At 39.0% G+C, this 23,193-nt stretch overlaps 2 protein-coding genes across 4 annotated transcripts in view; one reads left to right on the top strand and one right to left on the bottom strand.

Moving 5' to 3' along the window:
* Positions 1–585: 585 nt before the first annotated feature.
* LOC308614031 (uncharacterized protein) lies at positions 586–4,981 on the bottom strand (the record flags this gene model as incomplete). Its single annotated transcript, XM_081228247.1, has 3 exons — positions 586–969; positions 1,952–2,904; positions 4,962–4,981. The coding sequence occupies 2 exons, from the start codon at positions 4,979–4,981 to the stop codon at positions 1,974–1,976; spliced, it is 951 nt and encodes a 316-aa protein (XP_081084373.1). The 3' UTR covers positions 586–969; positions 1,952–1,973.
* UBE3A (ubiquitin protein ligase E3A) overlaps positions 2,637–23,193 on the top strand; it is a 91,847-nt gene continuing 71,290 nt past the window's right edge. For 2 of the 3 annotated variants that reach the window (XM_081227088.1, XM_081227089.1), the window contains exon 1: positions 2,657–2,750. The gene's annotated coding sequence lies outside the window, so the exon portion shown is untranslated. Of the gene's footprint in view, positions 2,751–23,193 lie in introns of all 3 variants that reach the window. The other variant, XM_081227090.1, reaches the window with a different exon arrangement.

The raw sequence follows: 23,193 nt of genomic DNA, 5'->3' as shown, positions 1-23,193 counted from the left end.
TTCCATAAAAACTGTTGGGTTACTCTGAAATAAATTTCATTTTACTGGTGATTTCCTCTTGGACTGTGAGTTCTTGAGGGCAAGGATAGGGATTGTTGATCTTTTATTGTTTTCCAAAGCCTGGCACATTTCTGGGTAAATAGTAGAAGTTCAAAGTTTGTTAAAGGAATTAATGCACTATGCTAAAAAAATTAAACAGCTCCTTTCACTTTATACCTGAAATGAGAAACTTAGAAACTACATTTTGCCTACAATAGTCTAACAAATTTACTACTTAACTTGGTAGCTACTAAGTTGTTTTTCTGGGAAAACGTACCTGAAGAAAAATATGGGTTTGACTTGGGAAAAAAATTATTCATAAAAACTGATATATATGGAGATGGATTATCATTAGTCCATCTATTAGTATTCTATTAGTATTCTAAGGATTCCTGGCAATGTTCCATACTGGTAATTTTTACCAGCAAACATTTTGAAATTTGAACATGGACAAGGCAAACAACACAGTGGTTTCTTGAAACAAGTCTGACACTAGCATCACACATAAGAATGCCTATTTAATACTAACGAGCTAAAAGGGCTATGGGTAATTTCTCCAGATTTCAAGGAGGAATTGGGATCCTCTTTGATCTTAGTAAAGAACTGGCATTTAACTGACATTTAATTAAGAGGTTTATTTCTCATCTTTAATTTTCTTGGAACTCATGGTTTTCTGCCACATTTGATATACCAGGTTATTACAAAAAAAATTACATTTAATTATTCAGACAATTTTTACTTAAGAGGAAGTAGAATTGCTAAAAGAATCTTCATATGCTAGATATTGTAGTAATATTTTATTTTACTCTAATAAAGTCTTTAAAGATTTACACTTGCCTATTTTGATAATATGCAAAGGTAAATTCTTAAGAGACTGATGTTAACTAATCTCTCCCGTAAAACATAACTGCAAAGTTTCCAAATGAGAATCTGTAAGAAAATGAAAAGAATAAGGAACTGAGTTAAAATTGGGCATGCTTTAATACTGTCATTTATCATCAGTTGTCCTAGAATAATTTAAATTCCACTAGCTTATTTTTTTAGTTGGGAAGCAGTATATATATATATATATATATATATATATATATATATGTATGTATATGTATATATATATATCTGACTATATAGAAAAGATGTTCTAAGAATGACAGCTAAATTCACTGCTATGTATTATTGTTGATATAAAAAGTTTGAATACTAGATGAATGGTATCTCATACAGTATTCTATGGACTTATCAGCAAAAGCCGCAAACCGTAAGGATATGAATTGTTAGTGACCCCATTACAGCTTTGCTAGTAAGTGTTGCAGAGCCATAAAAAAATCCTTTTAAATAAGATGGTGACCTTGGTGCTAAATATGAAGGCGCACAGCTTTAAATGGATTCAGTTGTCATACGGATCAGAATTAGCCTGTATCCAGCTGGGGTCAACTAAGGGGCCACTTTCTCTTTATCGACAACCTACTGAAGGTCAAAATTGCAGGAGACAGGCTTTCACCTTCATGTAAACTAGTGACACATCGTGTGTTGGCAAAAGTCCTAAGCAGATGACCTTGGTCCCCTGAAAGCTGGTCTGCACTCTTGGGCTACCTCTGCAATGTTTACAAAGCAGCTCAGGGCGTAAAGGGGCTGGGATCGGAGACCTAGAATATGGAGCGCTCTGCCCCACCGCGGGGCTGGCAGCTATCAAAACCCTCTTGGCGCAATTTCGGAGCCGATTCATTCCCCAACAAAATCCGGAGCGTACAAGTTCAGGCACGTTCCTCGGTTGGGTTGACCACGGGACTCGCCAACACTCCAGAGGGCTCCAGGGGGTTTCCGGAGTGTACCGCCTGCTTTCTGTCGGGCCACAGACCACGGTGGCTCAAAAGAGACATCGCCCCCTCTTCCCACTGCCAATATGGCGACCAACCTGGTGGGACTCCGAGGAGGCGCTAGCTACTTCCCCTTCCCAACAGCCCCTGCGCTGGCGACGACGGCAAGCAGGAGGGGAGCGGAGCTGGCTGTGGAGGGCGGGCAGAGCGCGGCGCCCTCCCGCGCGCACACCGGCCCCGCCCCGCGTCCATGCGTCCAGGCCTGGAGCCCTCGCCCGGCCGGGTGGCGCGCGCTGCCTGCCGGGATACTCGGCCCGCCCAGCCAGTCCTCCCCGCTTGCGCCGCGGCCGCGAGATCCGCGTTTTTCCCAAGATGGTGGCACTGGGCTCGGGGTGACTGCAGGAGACGATAGAGCCTGACTCCCCTTCGCCGGAATCTCGACACACCGCCCTTCTCTTGCTCGCGCACCCCGCCTCCGCGTAGCCTTCCGCCGGCTCGAGCGCCCGCCATCCGCCGCCGCGCCGACTTGAGCTTCACCTCTGCCGACCCGGCGCTCACGGCCGCGGGCGGCGGCGCCTCTCTCGGCTCCTCTTCAGGTCTGTGCTCGGACCACCTCGCACCTAGCCCCGGCCAGGCGGGCCGCGTAGCCCCCCTGTGCGGACAGGCAGCGGCGGAGCGGCGGCTGGCGACGAGCGCGGGGTTTTCTGCGGCCCCTGCGCCTCCTTTCCCGGTCTCGGTCTCCGGAGAAGGAAGCGCGGGTCCCGCATGAGCGCCGGCGGTGGCGGCAACGAAAGAGAACGAGGCGGTGGCGGGCGGAGGCGGCGGGCGAGGGCTGCGACGACCAGTGAAGCGGCTGCTGCTGCGGGGGCCGCAGCCCAGGCGCGGGGGCGACGACAGGTCAGTGTGGCTGAGGACCGGGCCTGGGCCGGGGCAGCCGGGTGGCACCTCCCATCGTCTCCTCGGCCGCCCAAGTCCCCCTTCGGGGCAAGCTCCGGCGAGGGTAGGGACGCCCCCACCCCCGCCTGGGCGAGTGTTTCGGGGCGCGCGCGGTCTGGAGAGGCCGGTGCCAGAAGTAGGCCTCTGCTAGCAGCGGCTGCTGCTGCTCCTGCTCCTGCCGTGACTGTCAGTCCTGGCTGGGCGCCGCAGGGAGGGAGGGTTTTGTCGCCCGAGGGGACACGAGCGGGCCCGGGGCGGGGCGTGCTGGCGGTCGAGAGGTGGCCCTCCTTGGAGTGGGGCTCGCAGGGCCGGCCTGGGCCTCAGGCTGGGAAGGGCTGGCCTTTTCCTTCCAAGTGGAGCTCTTCCTCGCTGTTTTCGAGATTTTGGCCTTCTTGGTGAAGAAATATATAGAAGTGTGCTTTGGTGGGTTGGAGTTCTGGGGGTCGACTGGTGGGGAGGGAGGACGGATGAAGTGGTAAATCAAGCCCAGGGGTTGTGTTCACAGATTACTCATCGCGATTCTGAAATTAAACGTGAGCTACTGGGTTTGCTGGAGACTATTAAATGCAAACCTGCAAACAGTTGGCCCTTTTTTTTCCAGTTGAGAAAATGAAAAGGACTCGTCATGGTGTGGAGGATTTTGTTGGTAAAGTCAGAATTTAATGCGACAGACGTTTTGATCCATAAAATTGTTAAAAATAATTTTAATATGGACGCTGTTTGGTTAATCTTAGAATCCTTGAAAGATAATTTAGTTTCCGAATTTTTTAAAACGTTCTATGGATATGTTAAAAAAGAAACATTACAAAGCCTGTTTGTTATTATATTTATTAAGTGGCTAGGGTGCCGTCGAAAATGTCAGCTAATAGCATATGGGATTTACAGTCCGAAGTTACCGTCCATCAATCAGAAAGGAATACAGGTATGACCCATAATTTCGGATCACTCCGCTATCAGCAATATTGAGAGAAGCAGCAGATTACCCCAAAATTTTATCTGCGGGCAGGGGGGAGAAGGGGGATTGAAATGGAAACGACCTAAAGTTCAGAAGTACAACTGTTAAAAAGTTACTTGTGAAAGACCCTTGAGATACCCAGTAAATGTTGTCAAGTGATTTGGACAAGAGGGCTGAGAAGTGTTATCTCACACCTCTGATGAGTAAGTACCCTTACTTAAGAGATTATTTTGTAAACCATGTAAAAAAGTTTAGAGTTTAGGAAGATAAAAAGAAGTGGAAATAACTTTGGAATTAGATCCTGCTTGTAAATCTGAACTGCTTATCACATTTTTAATGAAAAAATACAATATTAATGATGGTGCTGATAAGTCCAAAGAATGACCAGAAGCCCATTAAAGAAATTATTAATCATGACAAAAACAGAAACAAGAAGTAGCTTGAAGAAAGAATGATCTCAGGACTTCCCTGGTGGTCCAGTGGTTAAGACGCTGGGCTCCCTATGCAGGGGTCGGGGTTTGACCCCTGGTCAGGGCACTAGATCCCGCATGCCACAACTAAGAGCCCGAATGCCGCAGCTGTAACCCGGCGTAGCCAAATAAATAAATATTAAAAAAAAAAGACTTAAACTCCTGTGGCACGAAAGGAATGCTTTAAATAGCAAACCAAAAATAGTTAAAAAAATTAGAATGTAAACTATGAAAGTCTTATTGTGTCAGTATTTACTAAGTAGCATTAATGTGCTGAGTAACATGTACACCATCTTCTGACATTGCTGGGTTACTGAGGAGTTTATACAGAGACACAAATTACAATGTTCTGATTCCTTTTCACAGGTTTTATATGCTGCTTGTATTTCATATCTCTTAAATTTACACTTTTTTTCATGGCTTAAAAAAAAGCTTCTTAAGTCAGAAGCGAGAGAAAGACACATTCACATCCCACTTGCCCAGTCCATTTAACAAGATTTGTTGGATACCTACAGTGTCTTTGACACATAACATTTAATGTTTTATTCCTTAAACCATAGGTCATTTCTAAATGACTCCTCCTCTCTCCCTTCCAAAAACAATCCTCTCTCCCCTTAAAAAAATATTTGGAATAATTTGCTGTTTCTCTCAATATGCAGTCAGTGGAATAATATAAAACTATGGATCATACCTAAATTTTTCAGCCCAAACACTTACAAGTAAGTGTCTGTTTTCTTAAATGATTACTGGTCACGTTCTTCAGTCATGTTGTGCCCTTTTGTTTAGACCTGTAGTTGTATAGGTCAAAATGTAGAAACATGACATTGAGTATACATATGCAGCTGTTAAAAAATTAGTTTTATGATTTTTATGAGTGAAGACCAATTTTCAGAAGTGATTTTTCAAGTAAAATACTTGGGTAAAGTTTTAGATGCTCTTTTCATGATGATTCAGGACGACAAAGTTTTGGCTGATTTTGACAGTCCCTGCTCTCTCCCCACTGCAAGTGTAAAGGTAAAGTATAAAAACCAAAGACATTATGGTATGTATAGTGGAAATAGCTTTGGAGTTAGATCCTGCTTTTAATTCTGGCTTACCCTGGTTGTCTGACCCTTGGTAAGTTACTTAATCTCGAGCTGCAAGTTTTGTCATCTGTAAAATGGGGTGATGAGACTAACTTAGAGGTGTGAGGATTAAAGCATGTGAAATGCCTAACACATAGGCACTTAATAAGTATTATCCTTTGAAGTCTTCCTACCCAGTTTTTCTGAATGTTCTCAAAGCACCTTATAGACAGTGGACTCTAACATATTATCCTTTACATTGTTATTTTGCTTACTGGTTTTGAACTCACTTTTTAAGGACAAGGACTTATAGTGTTTACCAGAGAGTGTGTTACCAGAGTATGGATGACTTAGTTATCAGCTAACATTTATTAGGTATCTACTGTGGCTACTCTGAGCTGAGCTTGGTGTAGGGGCTATAAAGACAAGACTCATGTCTCTGTCTTTTGGAAGTGTATAGTCTAGTGACTTTCTCCATATAACACTTTTTGTGAAACCCTGTCAAATAACGGAGCCCTATTCTCCTGGTGCCCTTCCACTCCTCAGGCAGTTCTATGGACTCAACACCTCCTACTCCCATCTCCTGTTCTAAAGAATATTGTTTTACTGCTTCCTTTATACACTGTCTGGCACATGTTAGATACTTCATATCTTGGTCCCAATCCTCCACCCAATATCTGGCACATAATGTGTTAGTGTTTGTGTGTATGTGTATGTATAAAAAAAAAATTTACTTTGGCAAGTTGCCTGTAAATACTCTGGTATTTTTCTGGGACAGTCATCATTCTGTCTTCTAGTTATAAATTCACAGAAGTTGTGAGCCTGAGTAGGGCTATTCCTGTTTTACACATGAGGAAATTGAAGTGCAGAGCTTTAAGATGGTTTTCTTAAAGTCACCAGGTGGCAGAGCCAGGGCACATTTTGAGCCTCGACTCCAGGTCAGGACTCTGCACACAGTGGTACATGTTCTGTCTTACCTGTTGGGAGGAGTGTTACTTTGCTTTGAGAATGCCCACCCACCTTATTGCAGTTAAGTGAGTGTTTTCTATGATATTAGTAGAAGGCAACCTTCAACAAGATGCCTTTTCTGACCATAGCAGTTACTGGAGGAAGTGGGGCTTTTTCTTCTAATAAAGAAAATAAAGTAAAATTACAGTAAGTGGAAATAGTGTTAATCTACAAGCCTATATCCTATGTCCAAAACATGAGATGTTTGAAATACTTAAAGACGCTACATAAATAGTTTTTTCTTTTTTCTTTTTTTTGGGCTGCACACGCAACGTGCGAGATCTTAGTTCTAGGGATTGAACCCGCGCCCCCTGCAGTGGAAGTGCAGAGTCTTAACCACTGGACCACCAGGGAAGTCCCTATAAATAGTTTTTTAATGAGATGACTTACAAATACATGATAAATTTCTTTGCCAACTTTTCATTTAATCTCAAAATTGTCACAGTGCTTTGATCTGAGTTATCTGTTATCTTTAACACATAAATACCATTATGGATAGTAAGTTTAAAAAAAAGACCATTAAGTATAAGGTCTATCTGAAAATGAAATAAGGCTAGTACTTTTTTTTTTTTTTTACTGCTGTTTGCACATGAGATTTAGCTGACAGTTATTACGGTTTGATTCTAAGCCCTGTGACTGTGAACGCCCTAAAATTATATATAAAATTTTAAGTGCTTTAGAGTCTCAACAGGTTCTGTGAACGAAAGCCATGGAGAACCATTGATGTGGAGGAAGAAACACTAACTGTGGTGTCAGAAGATTGTGGGTTCATCCTTCTTCTCTAGCTTCCTAGCTAGGCATGCGTAGGCCATTTAGCTTTCTAAGCCTTGGCTCTGTTCCTGCTGTCAAGTAAAGGTGATACTTGCTTTGTTTCTGAGGAATGATTTTCAAATGAGATCATTCTTGAAAAAGTAAATTAGTGGTACTCTATGAAGTGACCTTATAACTGATTTAGTGACTTGCCCAAGAAAACAGGTTGGTCAGTGGTGGACAGACGGTTGGAACCTTGGTATATTTTCATGCTTTTCTCTACTAACATTTTTAACCTTTCCATAGAAATACTATTTTTGGAAATACTTAGTATGTGAATTTATTTTATATTTGGTAACTACATTTGAAATAAACAGTAGATCTTAATAGTTAGTGATGCATTATTCAGTATTATTAGTCCAAAGTCAAATCACTTCTGTAATTTGCTTTACTTTTGACCTCTCCTGTTAATGTGATAAAGGCAAGTGAATCATAAGGTTGACCTGAAAGGAAAAGAGGTTTTGGAGACTTAGAACCTTACTAGATAAAATTATTCCTGAAGTTCAATTTTAGGAAATCTTCTGGAATCTCACATAAGATGTCATATGTGGACTGTGGAAGAGAATCCTAAGTAAGACTTCATTAATTAAAGTCAACATCTGTGCTGCAAATAAAGCAAGGAGGTGGTGTACAAGCCCTGAACACTTAACCCAAGTAGGTTAAAAATCTTCTTTCAATGAAACTCTTGGCTTGCCAGTGTGGAGACTACTGTGGTGATTCTTTAACAGTTCATTGTGTTCCAGAAGTTGGTTTTCTGTACCCTTTGGGAACAGATGAGGTTAGTCAAGCACAGATCCCTTTATGTTACAGAAATAAAACATGAAACTTTTTTTCTTTGACCTGTCTCTTTGTGGTATGCAGGCTTGTAGCTCTTTTTTAGGTCTTAGTAGGTGCCCATTTTTCATACTTTCAGTAATTCAGAATGTTCCTTTTCACATTTGAGACAAGTAGTGCTACACACAAATTACATAGCTAAGGGCTGAATGAAGATGCTACCAGTACTTTACACATATTCTTTTCATTTGTTGACTTTTGTCTCCTTGTATCAAAAAGAATGGCTTGATGTGGGAACAGATGTATATGTATGACTGATTCACTTTGTTATAAAGCAGAAACTAAAAAAAAAAAAAAAAAAAGAATGGCTTATCCATTTCAAGTCTCAGACTTCTACCTCAGCAGTCTCCTTCTTGAATGTGAGAAAGTAGTCTTAGGATTAATTGCCCTTGTGAGCTGTAGCCAATATGCTAACTCATTTATTTTTATATTCTTTGTGATGCAGCATAAATTCTGAATTTTCCTTCCAGATTAAATATACAAACAGTAGAAAGAATAATATAACAACCGTGTATGTACCACTCAGTATGGACAAATGTCACATTTTGTCACTTGTACTCTTTAGCACCCTCTCTAAAAGGGATGTTCTTTATTTTCTTCTGAGATGATAGCTCTAGCACTGCAGGTACCACTACAGCAATTTCTTCATACAACAAATACTTTCCTATCTTTTATCATATATAAAGCATAATCCTGTTTTTTGGAAGGGAAAGGATGAGATGCCCAGCAGTGTTTTCTATATAAAGCTAATGGGTCACAGGGAGAAATCTGGGTTATTTCCAGCTTATTAATTACCTTAGTACTTTTTTCTTAGGAATTCTGCTTATTGTGCCTTGTGTGTGTATTTGCCAATATTGATAACCTTACAGTGTGCCATGAATAAGGATACTAAATATTTACCTTTGCTAAATAAAGTTTTTGTTTTGAGAATTAAAAAATACCTGTCTTTTGAACACCTATTTTATGTGACATGTATACTAATTGATAAATCCCATTTCACACAAAGAATATTTAGGTAACATTTTTTCTAGTTTTCTGAAGTGAGCTGATAATGTGCCATATTCCATGTTGGTAATAGAAAACTATGCTGTTTAAGATAATCCAAATTTAGAGCTCCTAAGAAATGAAAAGCTTCCCTAATTAATTAAGCTGCTTCATTCATATTCAAATTCTTACACATTTTGCTATGTCTGTAACATATTGTTATAGAATGTTTATGTCCCCCCAACCCCCAAATTCATATGTTGAAATCCTGACCCCCCCTCCATTGTGATGGCATTAGATGGTAGGGCCTTTGCGGGTTGATTAGGTCATGAGAATGGAGCCCTCGTGATGGAATTAGTGCCCTTTAAAAGATTCCAAAGAGCTCTCTCCTTCCCTTCTGCCACTGTGAGGATCTAGCCAGAGGGTGGCCATCTATGAAGCAGGAAGGTGATTCTCGCCAGACATCACACCTGCCGGTGCCTTGATTTTGGACTTCCTAGGCTCCAGAACTATGAGAAATTTTTGTTGTTTATACACCACCCAGTCTATGGTATTTTGTTATATAAGCAGCCTAAATGGACTAGGACACATATCAAACATGTTTAAAGAACAGAGAAGAAAAACAGGAAATTAAATGGATAAAGTTTGGTAGCTAATGTAGGGGTACATTGTGCTTGATAAAATGGAACTGTTTTTTTTGAATTTTATTTTACTTTTTATACAGCAGGTTCTTATTAGTTATCTGTTTTGTGCATATTAGTGTATATATGTCAATCCCAATCTCCCAGTTCATCCCACCACCACCACCGCCCCCGCCACTTTCCCCCCTTGGTGTCCATACATTTGTTCTCTACATCTGTCTCTATTTCTGCCCTGTAAACGGGTGGAAGTGCTTCTTAAAAGTTGACTTCAATGTTGACATGAAAACACTTAAGTATAATATATCAGAAAAGCTGAGCAAACATTAGACTTTCATATACATAAAACTAGATTTCTGCATTTAAAAATCATCTATTTCTTTAAATTTAATTATTACCCAATGTACTATATTTTATATTATCTTCAAAATAAAAAGTAAAATCTTAGGATTTCATTTAACTCAGTATCTGAGTCAGTCTCCTCCCTCCTCAAAATTCCTCTTCCATGTTTTGGGTAGATGAAGGGTAGGGAGGGGTGAACTTAAAAATAGATGTATCCCAGTTGTAAAATATTGATAGGTCACTTATCTCAGCTGAAATTAAACTATTTATTTACTCCTGGATTGAAGATTCTGTGTGAACACTAAATATTTGCTGTCTCTCTCTCTCTCTTTTTTTTTTTCCCGTGTGCTGTTTTAGGTATTTATAAGTGCTGGATGAATGAGCTACTTTTTAGTTGGTTCAGGACTATTAGATATCTGCTGTGGTTTAATGAACTGTGATCAGGATATAATGAAGTATGATCAGGAACAATCCTCTAGGCCTCAGAACTTCAAGTAATTTTAAGTAAAGATGGACTAGGGGTCAGCCTGGACAGTGGGCCAGAGACCCACTTTACTGCCTATTCCTGTGCTGAATTTGACAAGGCACTCCTATGAGAGTGTATGTGTGTGTGCGTGCGCGCATGTGCTCACACATGCCTTACTAGCTGACGCCAGATTTTGAGAAGATGGGGCTGATCGCTATTCAGCCTACCAAGGTTTTCTCTCCAGAGATCAAGGTCTAATCCCCTTAAGTGCTTTTTTTTTTTTTTTTTTTCCTTTTTTTGCGGTATGTGGGCCTCTCACTGTTGTGGCCTCTCCCGTTGTGGAGCACAGGCTCCAGGCACGCAGGCTCAATGGCCATGGCTCACGGGCCTAGCCACTCCGCGGCATGTGGGATCTTCCCGGACTGGGGCATGAACCCGTGTCCCCTGCATCGGCAGGCGGACTCTCAACCACTGCGCCACCAGGGAAGCCCCCCTTAAGTGCTTTTTTAGCTACATAGTATGTGCTTAAAATGGTGATGACTACAATAGTATTTATTTTGTGTTCTTATTTTGATACCTTTCCTTAGTTCTTTTATAAAGGAAGTAAGTTGGATTAGATGATCTCCAAAGTAATTTTCGGCTTGGATATTATATGCTCACTTTTTTCTTTTTAAAATATATGTATATATTTTAATTAAAAAACATTTAAAACAATAAATAATATAGCAGGTACTTATTTACCCATCACTCAGAACTATAAATTATGCCAATTTTGATCCCTAGCGAACCAGATGCAATCTTACATATGCACTTGTAGCCACCTCACCCCCAAGTCCTATTACCTTCTCTCTTTACCCAAGGTAATAACTATCCCGAGGTTCTTGAATTTCATATCCTCGTTTATACTTTTACTGTATATGTGTACTTGTATCTTTAAATGCTATATATGGTGTTGGATTTTGTGTTTAAAAATTTTTACAAAATGGTAATGTTATTGTACATATCTTTCATCAGCTTTTTTTTAACTTTTTTGGGATATGTATGTTGATGCATGTAGCTCTAGTTTATTTAGTTTAACTGCTGTATAGTACTCCATTGTATGATATATCAAATATATGTGTCCCACTACTAATGGATATTTTGAGTTGTTTCCTTTTTTGCTATTATAAACGATGCTGCAGTGATCATGTTGACACATTTCTTTGTGCACATATTTCTTTGGGAAGATTCATGGAAGTGAAACTGCTGGGAAATAGATTGTGAATAACTTTACTGGATGTTGCTAAATTCTCCTCTAAAATGGTTATGTCAGTATATACTTTATCAGCAGTGTACGGACATTTCTTTTTCCAGCATCCTAGCCCATACTTGAGATTGTCAGATTTAAAAACTTTTGCGAATTTGATGGGTGTGAAATTTTAGCAAAATATTACTCTCATTTTAGCATTTCCTTGATTATTAATTCTGGGTGGTGGATATATGGATATGAACTTTATTATTTTCTGTATGTTTTAAATGTTCCATAAAGAAATGGTTTAAAAGAAAATAAGAGACACCGTGTTATACAACGTTTATATTGTAAAGGATCTTGGAGATCATCCCATCCAACATTCTTACCTTATAATGCAGCCGGGAAAGTTATCAGAATAAGAATAAAATATAAAACCCTACTTATTGTCCATTGTGATATTCTCTTTTGGGATATATCTCAGTTTCTGAAGTGAAGCTCACAAGTCTTTTCTTTTATGATTTCTGTTTTTTATTGAAGAAATCCCCTTTTAATATTGTCTGCAAATAGTTGAGAGGTTTTTGTTGTTTATTTTTTTGCATTTAGGTCCATCTGGGAGGGAATTAGGAATCAATTTTGTTTTTATATGAAAAACGAGTTATCCCAACATTAAGTATTGAATCTTTTCCCCATTAAATTTTTTAAAATATCACCTGTATCTGCCAAATGCTTAGGTTTGATTTTAATTTTTTTTTTAAACACTGGTAGTACATTGTTTTATTTCAAATAGCTTTATATTAAGCTTTGAAGTCTGAGTCAAAGCCTACTTCTTTATTCATTTTCAGAACTTTTATTCTTAGACTTTCACTCTTCCATAATAATTTAAAACCAGTGTATCAAGTTTTTTTTGGGATATTAATTGGAATTGCATTGAAACATAAATTAACTTGAGAATTGACATAGTTTATCTTGCCATTTATTCTGTATTTTACAGTTTTCTTCCTAAATTCCTTTTATACATACCTTGTTAAATTTATTCTTAGATATTTGATCTATACATATTTTTTTGCACTGTAAATAGGATCTTTTTTCTGTTACATTTGATCATTGCTGGTGTTAATTTTATATCCATTAACTTGGGTGAACTCCATCAGTTTTATTAGTTTATAATTCTTTTAGATTATTATAAACAACAATTCTGTCTTTTCCAGTGAACTTTTAAAAATACAAGTCTACCTTTGTTACTTTCTTTTTTTTTTTTTAATTTATTTATTTTATTTATGGCTGTGTTGGGTCTTCGTTTCTGTGCGAGGGCTTTCTCAAGTTGTGGCAAGCGGGGGCCACTCTTCATCGCCGTGTGCGGGCCTTTCACTATCGCGGCCTCTCTTGTTGCGGAGCACAGGCTCCAGAGCGCAGGCTCAGTAATTGTGGCTCACGGGCCCAGTTGCTCCGCGGCACGTGGGATCTTCCCAGACCAGGGCTCGAACCCGTGTCCCCTGCATTGGCAGGCGGATACTCAACCACTGCGCCACCAGGGAAGCCCCTGTTACTTTCTGTTTAAAATTATTCTTTGGCTTTCTGTGGCTTTCAGAATAAAATGCAGAATCCTTAATTGGTCTACAAGGTCACATCTGAACTGGATTCTCTCTGCCTCCTAAGATTTAATTCACGCTCTCTGTTTGGGACCACCTAACAATATTGGCCTTTTTTCAGTTTTTTGAACTATCCAGGCTCCTTGTTGCAAACCTTTTGCCCAGTGCATTTCAGTCTGCCTAGAACACAGTTAGCCAACAAATTTTATCCATCCTGTAGGGCTCAGCCTAAATATTACTCAGGGAAGCCTTCCTTTTAGAATCTCTTTGTACTTACTAGTATTAGGGCTTTCTTGTATGGTATGGTTATTGAATTCTGTGTTTCCTAAATAAGTACTTAGCTCAACTGATATTAAATAATTACTTTTGAATTGAAGATTCAATGAGAAAAATAAATGTCGGTCTCATTTTTTTTTTTCATGTGCACTTTCAGGCATTTGTGAGTGTTGGATGTTTACTGATTGATCAGACTTGCATTTTTCTTCCAGTTAGAGAAATATTACTCTGGTTGGTAACTGATCAAAAGAAAATTTGTAATTAGGCTACACTTTAGTATTTTACTAGACAGTAATAGAAAATTAAATGTTCTCAATGTTTAATATTCATGTCCTTTGAGTATGGATGGTCTTTAGAAAAACAATTTTCTGTCTTTTAACAGATGCAATCTAGTTCACTTAAAATTATATGTTCTGAATTTTTTTTTTTTTTTTTTTGCGGTACGCGGGCCTCTCACTGCTGTGGCCTCTCCCGTTGCGGAGCACAGGCTCCGGACGCACAGCCTCAGCGGCCATGGCTCACGGGCCCAGCTGCTCCACGGCATGTGGGATCTTCCCAGACCGGGGCACGAACCCGTGTCCCCTGCATCGGCAGGCGGACTCTCAACCACTGCGCTACCAGGGAAGCCCATATGTTGTGAATTTTTAAAAGCATTTTGAAGTTAAATTAGAAGCTAATGGTCTTTTATCCTTAATTCAGATTTTATGGCTTTAGATGCTACATTTGATAGACAGATGGAATGTAATAAATTAAACATAAAATAGTGTTCATGATTATTTCTAGGAAAACTCACCTACCTTTAGTTATTTTAGTATATTGAATTATAAATATTTTTTTTGTGTGCGCTGAATGCTAATGTAATTCTGTGTTTAATTTTAGATTAAGTTCTATGTAAGATTGAACTCAATTTAACTATTGTGCAGAAAGAACCCAGAGGAAAATTTCAGAATAATAAGTCATTGGGACTATGTGTGTGGCACATTGCTTCTGTTTTCAGATCATGGAATTGTTGATTGCAATAAGTGATTTATAATTAAAGTCAGGAAATTGAAATCTGGTGATTTGGAATTTTTAAAGGCTTTCCATAGATGACACTTGGGATCTACACTGAGATAAGATTTTCTCACTGCTAGTAAGTCACATAATAAACACTTAAGTAAACACTGGGGAAAGATAGTATTTTAGTGTTGGCAGATCATGCGTTTACCTTGTATAGTTTTTCAGACAGGTAAATAAGCATAGTTTGTTTACTTTTGAAAATGTTCACAGAACCCAGAGAGAGGGGAGGGCCAAGGGTCACATTAGAGAGTTCCGTTCTTTTCCAATGCACAGTGATTGTGATCCTAAAATTTTACTCCTGTATATAAACTGACCATACACCGAGATTTGCCAGCGTGGCCTCAATTTTAAATGTTAGGTTATTCCTGTAAATCATAAAACCAGAAATCCTAGAACTTTCATATTTCCAGAGAGCCTTTTATATGTCGTGGTTGGTTGCCCCTCCCCTTAAATATTGGTGTGTAGAATTAATTATTTTTGAGAATAAGGAAATACAGAAAAAATATGTATTTTTAAAGTATAAAAAGAAGTGAAAGTTTCCTCTTCCTTTCTTAGCCAATTCCAAAACTTAACGGTTGTTCAATTTAAATGTAGAAAAACAACACCTGGTGAATACCAAACAAATACATCTGTGTAAGTACAGATAGTTGTAGTTTTTTTTTTTGAGGTGGTTTATAAAAAAATCATTCCATACACTTTTTATAATTTCCAACTTTATTGAGATATAATTCACATACCATAAAATCCACCATTTAAAGTGGGTTTTAGTATATTCAATTGGCAACCATCACCATTATCTAATTTTAGAACATTGTCATCATCCCCAAAAGAAACCCTGTACCTGTTAGCAGTCATTCTCCATTCTTTCCTTCTTCAGCCCCTGAAAAGTGGCAACCACTAATCTGCTTCCTTACTTTATGGGTTGCCTATTCTGGATGTTTCATATAAATGGAATCATAAAATATATGCCCTTTTGTGTATGTCTTCCTTTACTTAAATGATATTTTGGAGGTTCATATTACGTTGTATGAGTATACACATACTGTTTGTTCAGTAATCAGTTGATAACTTTGGATTGTTTCCATTTTTTGGTTATTATGAATCATGTTATGAACATTCGTATATAAGCTCTTTTGTGGACATATATATTCATTCTCTTGGGTAAATACCTAGGAGTGAAACTGTTGGGTCTTAGCTAACTGTGTTTAACATTTTGAGGAACTGCCAAACTTTTTTTCCAAAGTGGCTGCACTATTTTACAGTTACATCAGCAGCATATTAGGGTTCTTTCTAATTACTTCCTTGCCAAACCCATTGTCTGTCCCTTTTATTTTAGCCATCTTGTGGACGTGAAGGTATCTTTGTGATTTTGATTTGCATTTGCTAAATGACTAATGATCATCATTTCATGCCCTGATTGTCCATCTTCAGAGATTTATTTAGATCCTTTGCTGTTTTAAAATTGGGTCATTTTTCTTTTTATTGTTGGCTTTTAAGCGTTTTTATATGTTCTGGATACAAGTCCCTTATCAGATGTATGATTTCCAAGTATTTTCCCCCCAAAAGGTTGTTTTTTCACTTTCATGATTGTTTCCTCTGAGGCACACAAGTTATAAATTTTGGTGAAGTCCTGTTTGTTTTTCTTTTGTTGTCTTTGGTGTTATTTATTGTGTTGGCCAAAAAGTTTGTTCAGGTTTTTCCATACATCTTACAGAAAACCCGAATGAACTTTTTGGCCAACCCAATAAGAAACCATTGTCTGACCAGTTATATAGATTTATACCTGTTTGCTTCTAAGAGTATTGTAGTTTTAGCTCTTACATTTATGTTTGTCATCTGTTTTGAGTTAATTTTTGCATATGGTGTTATATGAGGTATGGGTCCAATTTTATTATTTTTACATACAGATATCCAGCTGTCTCAGAAACATTTGCTGAAAAGACTATTCTTTCCCATTGAATTGTCTTGGTACCCTTGTTGAAAATCAATTGGCCATAAATGTAAGAATTTATTTCTGGACTCTCAGTTCTCTTCCATTAATCTGTATGTCTGTTCTTCAGCCACTAATACACATTCTTGGTTACTGTAGATTTGTAGTAAGTTTTGAAATTGGAAAATGTGAATATTCAAACTTGGCTCTTCTTTTTTTGGCTGTCTGGGTTCCTTGAATTTCTGTGTGAATTTTAGGGTTATCTTGTCAATTTCTGCAAAAAGGGCAGGTGGGATTTTGATAAGGTTTGTGTTGGATACTTAGGTCTATTTGAGGAGTATTGCTACCTTAGTATTACGTCTTTTGATCCATGAACATGGGATGTCTTTCTGTTTATTTAGGTCTTTAGTTTTTTTGTGTGTTTTGTAGTTTTCGTTGTACAGGTCTTACACTTCTTCTGTTCAAAAGAAATGTATTTTATATATTCCTATGATTCATTTTTTGATGTTATTGCTTATGGAATTTTTCTTAATTTTATTTTCAGATTATTCATTGCTTGTGTGTAGATTTTTGTCCTGAACTTGTATTCTGTACAACTTGTTTTTTTTCCCTCTTAACTATTTGTTATAGAAATCTTTTCCATGTGAGTGGTTACATGTGCATCTATCTCATTCATTTAGCAAATATTTATTGAGCACCTACTATGTCATAGGCATTTTTCTAGGTGCTAGTGGAGACAGCAGTGTACAAAATCCGCCAAAACTCCTGTTTTCATGGAACTTATACTTAGTAGGGAAAGAGAGATCATAAACATCAAAAACAAGATATGTAGAATATATCGTATGTTGCATAGTACTTCTAAGGAGAAAAATAAAGGAAGTGGGATATGAAGTATTTGAGAGTGCAGGGGATGAGTGCAAATTTTAGTGTAGCCAGAGAAAACCTCACTGAGATGATAACTTGAGTAAAGAACTGAAGGAGATGTGAGAGCTAGCCATGTGGATGACTGGAGGAAGAGCATTTCAGGCAAAGGGTGTAGTGAATAAGGAAGCACTGAAGTGGGAGAGTGCCTGATGTGTTTGAGGAACAGTGAGGTGGCCTGTGGGGCTGTAGAAAAGTTAATGATGGAAATCGAGTCAGAAAGGGAATGTAGGATACAGATCATTTGGTCATAATAAAGAGTTTGACATTTACCTTTGAGTGAGATGGGAAGCCATTGATGGTTTTTGAGCAGAGTGGAAAGTTCTGACTTAGGTTTTAGCAAGATCACTCTGGCTGCCATGTTGATTGTAGATTGAAAGAGAAGGGCAGAATCAAGAGACCAGTTGGCAGACTATTACAGCAATACAGATAGGAGGTGATGATGGTGGGTTGGACAAGGTGAGGCCTATCAGGTTAGTGAGAAGTGGCTGAGTTATTGATATGTGTTGAAATTGTAGTCTGTAGGATTTGGTAATAGGTCAGATGTAAGTGTGAAATAAAGGGAGGAGTAAAAGATGACACTGAGGTTTTGGCTAGAACAACTGAAAGTATGGAGTTGAACAGTACTTTTTAATTACTGCATTAAATCTATGTGTGGTATCACATGCCCACATAACTACAGGTAGTTTTACCATATCAGCTTGATGGAAAGGGAGAAAAAAAGAAAAAACCCAAGAAAGGAAAAGAATGCTAGATGTGGAACATATGTCCTGAAGTAAACTTGATAGAAGACTATCAATCTTTTGACTTCTATCAGTCTTTAGAACTGAACTAGGAAACTAACTCAAAGTTCATAATATATTTTGAAACCCTTTATTGTGGAATTTAGGTTGTTTTCAATTTTTTTTTTTTCTTTTCGGTACGCAGGCCTCTCACTGTTGTGGCTTCTCCCGTTGCGGAGCATAGGCTCCGGATGCGCAGGCTCAGCGGCCATGGCTCACGGGCCCAGCCGCTCCACGGCATGTGGGATCTTCCCATACCGGGGCACGAACCCGTGTCCCCTGCATCGGCAGGCGGACTCTCAACCACTGCGCCACCAGGGAAGCCCTGTTTTCAATTTTTGATATTATATATAATGGTACATATTATTTCTGTAAGGTAGGTTTCTATAAAATGACTGTTAGACCATGAGGCTATGTCAGCTTAAAGATTTGATAGATACTGCCAATTACTCTTTAAAAAAATCTTTTTAAGCAAGTTTCATTCCCAACACATTGTGTAGGACTGCTGACTTACCTCATTGCTTATTATATAGTATCTAGTCATGAATTTAGAATTTTTTGATATAGGTAAATCTGTCTGTCCTTTACGGCGGCTTCTGAGTTTCACCATGCTTACAAAGGTGATAAAGAAATCTCATATTTTCTAGCCCTTCTATGTGGTTACTTTATAGGTTTAGATTTATAGATTTAGATCTGAATACATTCAGCAATTTTTTGAATATTGTATGATTTAGGTTTAGATTTGGATTGCATTTGGCATATGTTTGGATGTGTGAAAATATCTAACTTCTAAGTTTTAATATCTAAATATCCCCACTTGGGCAGCTAATTCTCTAGACCAGCGGTTCCCAACCTTTTTGGCACCAGGGACCGGTTTTGTGGAAGACAGTTTTTCCACGGACAGGGGCTGGGGGTGGGTCGGATGGTTTAGGCGGTAACGCGAGCGATGGGGAGCTGCAGATGAAGCTTCTTCGCTTGCTCGCCTGCTGCTCACCTCCTGTTGTGTGGCCCTGTTCCTAACGGGCTGCAGACCAGTACCGGTCCGGGGGTTGGGGACCCCTGCTCTAGACCACGTAAGGGATCCTTTCCCCACTGATTTAAAATACCATCTTTTTATATATTGTTTTCATAAACTAAGAAAAAAATCATGTTTATTGAAGTACTGAATTTATAACCAGTAAAGTGCACCTATCTTTTTTATTTTTAAAATTTCTTTATTCATTTATTTAATTTATTTTTTTGGCTGCATTGGGTCTTCATTGCTGTGCGCGGGTTTTCTCTAGCTGCGGTGAGTGGGGGCTACTTTTCATTGTGGTGGCTTCTCTTATTACAGGGCATGGGCTCTAGGTGCACGGGCTTCAGTGGTTGTGACACGTGAGCTTAGTAGTTGTGTCTCACAAGCTCTAGAGCGCAGGCTCAGTAGTTGTGCATGGGCTTATTTGCTCCGCGGCATGTAGCATCTTCCTGGACCAGGAATTGAACCCATGTTCCCTGCATTGGCAGGTAGATTCTTTTTTTTTTTTCCTGCGGTACGCGGGCCTCTCCCTGTTGTGGCCTCTCCCGTTGCGGAGCACAGGCTCCGGACGCGCAGGCTTAGCGGCCATGGCTCACGGGCCCAGCCGCTCTGCGGCATGTGTGATCCTCCCGGACTGGGGCATGAACCTGTGTCCCCTGCATCGGCAGGTGGACTCTCAACCACTGTGCCACCAGGGAAGCCTGGCAGGTAGATTCTTAACCACTATGTCACCAGGGAAGTGTGTGGTAGTTTTATGTTTAAATTTATAAGGAACTGATGAACTATTTTTCCCAATGGTTATACCATTTTGCATTCTTACCAGCAACGTATGAGAGTTCCATTTCTTCCAAATCCTTGTCAGCATTTGATACTCTCAAATAAATTGCAGACATTCTCATGGATGTGTAGTGGTATCCCACTGCAGTTTCTTTTTTTTTAATTGTAGTAAATATGCATAACATAAAATTTACCATCTTAACCATTTTAACTGTACAGTTCAGTGGCATAAAGTATACTCACATTGTACAACCATCATTCTTAACCCATTTTTTTTAAAATGAAGGCAATTGTGCATAGGAAGATGCTGCCTTTTTTTATATTAATTAATTAATTTATTTTTAGCTGTGTTGGGTCTTCGTTTCTGTGCAAAGGCTTTCTCTAGTTGCGGCAAGTGGGGACCACTCTTCATCGCGGTGCACAGGCCTCTCACTGTCGCGGCCTCTCTTGTTGTGGAGCACAGGCTCCAGACGTGCAGGCTCAGCAGTTGTGGCCCACGGGCCCAGCTGCTCCACGGCATGTGGGATCTTCCCAGACCAGGGCTTGAACCCGTGTCCCCTGCATTGGCAGGCAGATTCTCAACCACTGCGCCACCAGGGAAGCCCCTTAACCCATTTTTGAAACTTGCTCGTCATCCCAAACTGAAACTCCCTCCCCATTAAACAGTAACCCCCCAATTTCTTCCTCCTCCCTCCAGCCTCTAATCTACTTTCTGACTCTACGAATTTGACTGTTCTAGGTGCTCATGTAAGTGGAATCATATGATGTTTGTCCTTTTGCTTTTGGCTTATTTCACTTAGCATAATGTCCTCAAGGTTCACCCATGTTACATCATATATCAGAATTTCCTTTTTAAAGCTGAATAATATTCTATTGTGTGTATATACCACATTTTGTTTAATCATTCTTTCATTGATGGAGACTTGAGTTGCTTCCTTCCTTTGGCTATTGTGAATAGTGCTGCTGTGAACATGGGTGTTAAAAATAGATCTCTTCAAGTCCCTGCTTTCAGTTCTTTTGGGTATATATCTAGGAATGTAATTTCTGGGTCTTAGAGTAATTTTTGTGTTTAATTTTTGTTGAAAACCAATATACCATTTTCCATAGCAGCTGTACTGTTTTACCTTCCCACAAGGGTCCCAATTTCTCCACATCTTTGCTAATACCTTGCTAATATGTTGTTTTTATTTTTTAAAAAAATAATTGTCAGATAATGGGTGTGAAGTGTCATTGTGGTTTTAATTTACATTTCCGTGATGACTAATGATGTTGATGTTTTCATGTATTAATTGGTCACATGTATGTCTTTTGTGAGCATCCAAATATTTTGCACATTCTTTTCAGGATACAGGTCTGTTTTTTAGACAGGCATGTATTCTGTATCATTACTGATTTTTTGGGGGGCGATACTTTATTAATTAATGAGAGGAGTGCTGAAATCTTTATAATTGTGAACCTACTATCTTTTCTTTCACTTCTCTTCATTTTTGCTTCCATGTATTTTCTTTATTTATTCTTTAATTTTTCGGCTGCGTTGGGTCTTCGTTGCTGCGTGCGGACTTTCTCTAGTTGCGGCGAGCGGGGGCTACCCTTTGTTGTGGCACACGGGCTTCTCATTGCTGTGGCTTCTCTTGTTGCAGAGCACGGGCTCTAGGTGGGCTTCAGTAGTTGCAGCACCCGGGCTCTGTAGTTGTGGTATATGGGTCCCTAGAGCGTGCAGGATGCAGTAGTTGCGGTGTGTGGGCTCTAGGGCGTGCGGGCTTCAGTAGTTGTGGCATGCAGGCTCAGTAGTTGTGGCTTGCGGGCTCTAGAGCTCAGGCTCAGTAGTTGTGGCTCATGGGCTTAGTTGCTCCACGGCATGTGGGATCTTCCTGGACCAGGGATCAAACCCATGTCTCCTGCATTGGCAGGCTGATTCTTTAACCACTGTGCCACCAGGGAAGTCCCCGTGCTTCATGTATTCTCAAGTTCTGTTATTAGACGCATTCACATTTAGGACTGGAAGAGCTCCTTGATGAATTGATTCTTTATCATTAAGAAATGTCTCTGTTCTCTGGTAATGTTTCTTGTCCTAAAGGCTGCTTTGTCTGGTATTAATAGAGCTAATTCTCCTTTCTTACGATTTGTGTTTGCATATTATATCTTTTGCTGTCTCTTTATTTTCAATTTATATGCCATTATGTTTAATAAGTCTTTTAGATAGTGTATAGTTGCATTTTTTGGATTTTTTACAATCTCTGCTTTTTAATTTGAGCATTCAGTCCACTTATATTTATTGTAATTTTCAATAGTAACACTACCAGGTTACTATTTGTTTTCTAGTTTTACCATTTATACTACTTTCTTTTTTTCTTCCTTTGCTGCTTTCTTTTGGATTGAGCATTTTTTCGGAAGTCTGTTTGATCTCCACTATTAGCTTATACCTACCTCTGTTTTTTTCCCAGTGGTTGCACTAGTATTTACAGTATGCACCTTAGTTTATCTCAGTCTGCCTTCAAAATTAGACCTCTTAGAGTATAATGTAAGAATTCTGATACATTATAAATTCGTTTACCTTTTTGCCATTGTAGTCTTCCATTAATTCCCCAGTAGAATTTCTGATTATTTCTTTAAACAGTCAATTGTTTTATAAAGAAATTTAAAAACGAAAAGCAGCATTCTTTGATGTTTTGCCCATATTTTCCATTTTCATTTCCTTTCCTTTGTGTAGATTTGTGTGACTTTTTTCATGGACCTAAGTTTCTATGTGGTGTTGTTTTCCTTCTACTTGAAGAATTAAAAAATTTCTAAAGCACCAGGTCTATTGGCCAAAAAAACATTTCAGCTTCTATTTGTATGAAAATGACTTTATTTCACTCTTCAACATTTTATTAGGAAAATTTTCAGACTTACATGGATGTGAAATAATTGCAGAATGTAATTCCACAATTAACATTTTACTATATTACTGTCTTATATCTATCCATCTATTAATTTGTCTTTTTTTTGATGCTTTTCAAAGTAGGTTGTGGATGTTAGAATATCTCATCCTTAACTTCATCATATATAGTATTTAGTATTATTAACTGAATTTAGTATATTGTTCGGGTTATCTGTTGCTCCCTAACAGATCACTCCAAACTCAGTGTACCCCAAACATCAGCATTCATTTATTTTGCTTATTAATCTGTACTTTTGGCAGAGACTGGCAAAGATAGCTTGTCTTGACTTCAAGCATGTCAGCTGGAGTTGTTTGATGACTGAGGTAACCTGA

Source organism: Mesoplodon bidens, assembly GCF_964165515.1.
Source record: "Mesoplodon bidens genome assembly, chromosome: 3".
In the NCBI taxonomy this organism is placed as follows: Eukaryota; Metazoa; Chordata; class Mammalia; order Artiodactyla; family Ziphiidae; genus Mesoplodon; species Mesoplodon bidens.
Note: the sequence above shows the minus strand (reverse complement) of the source record. Positions and strands in the feature narration are given on the sequence as shown.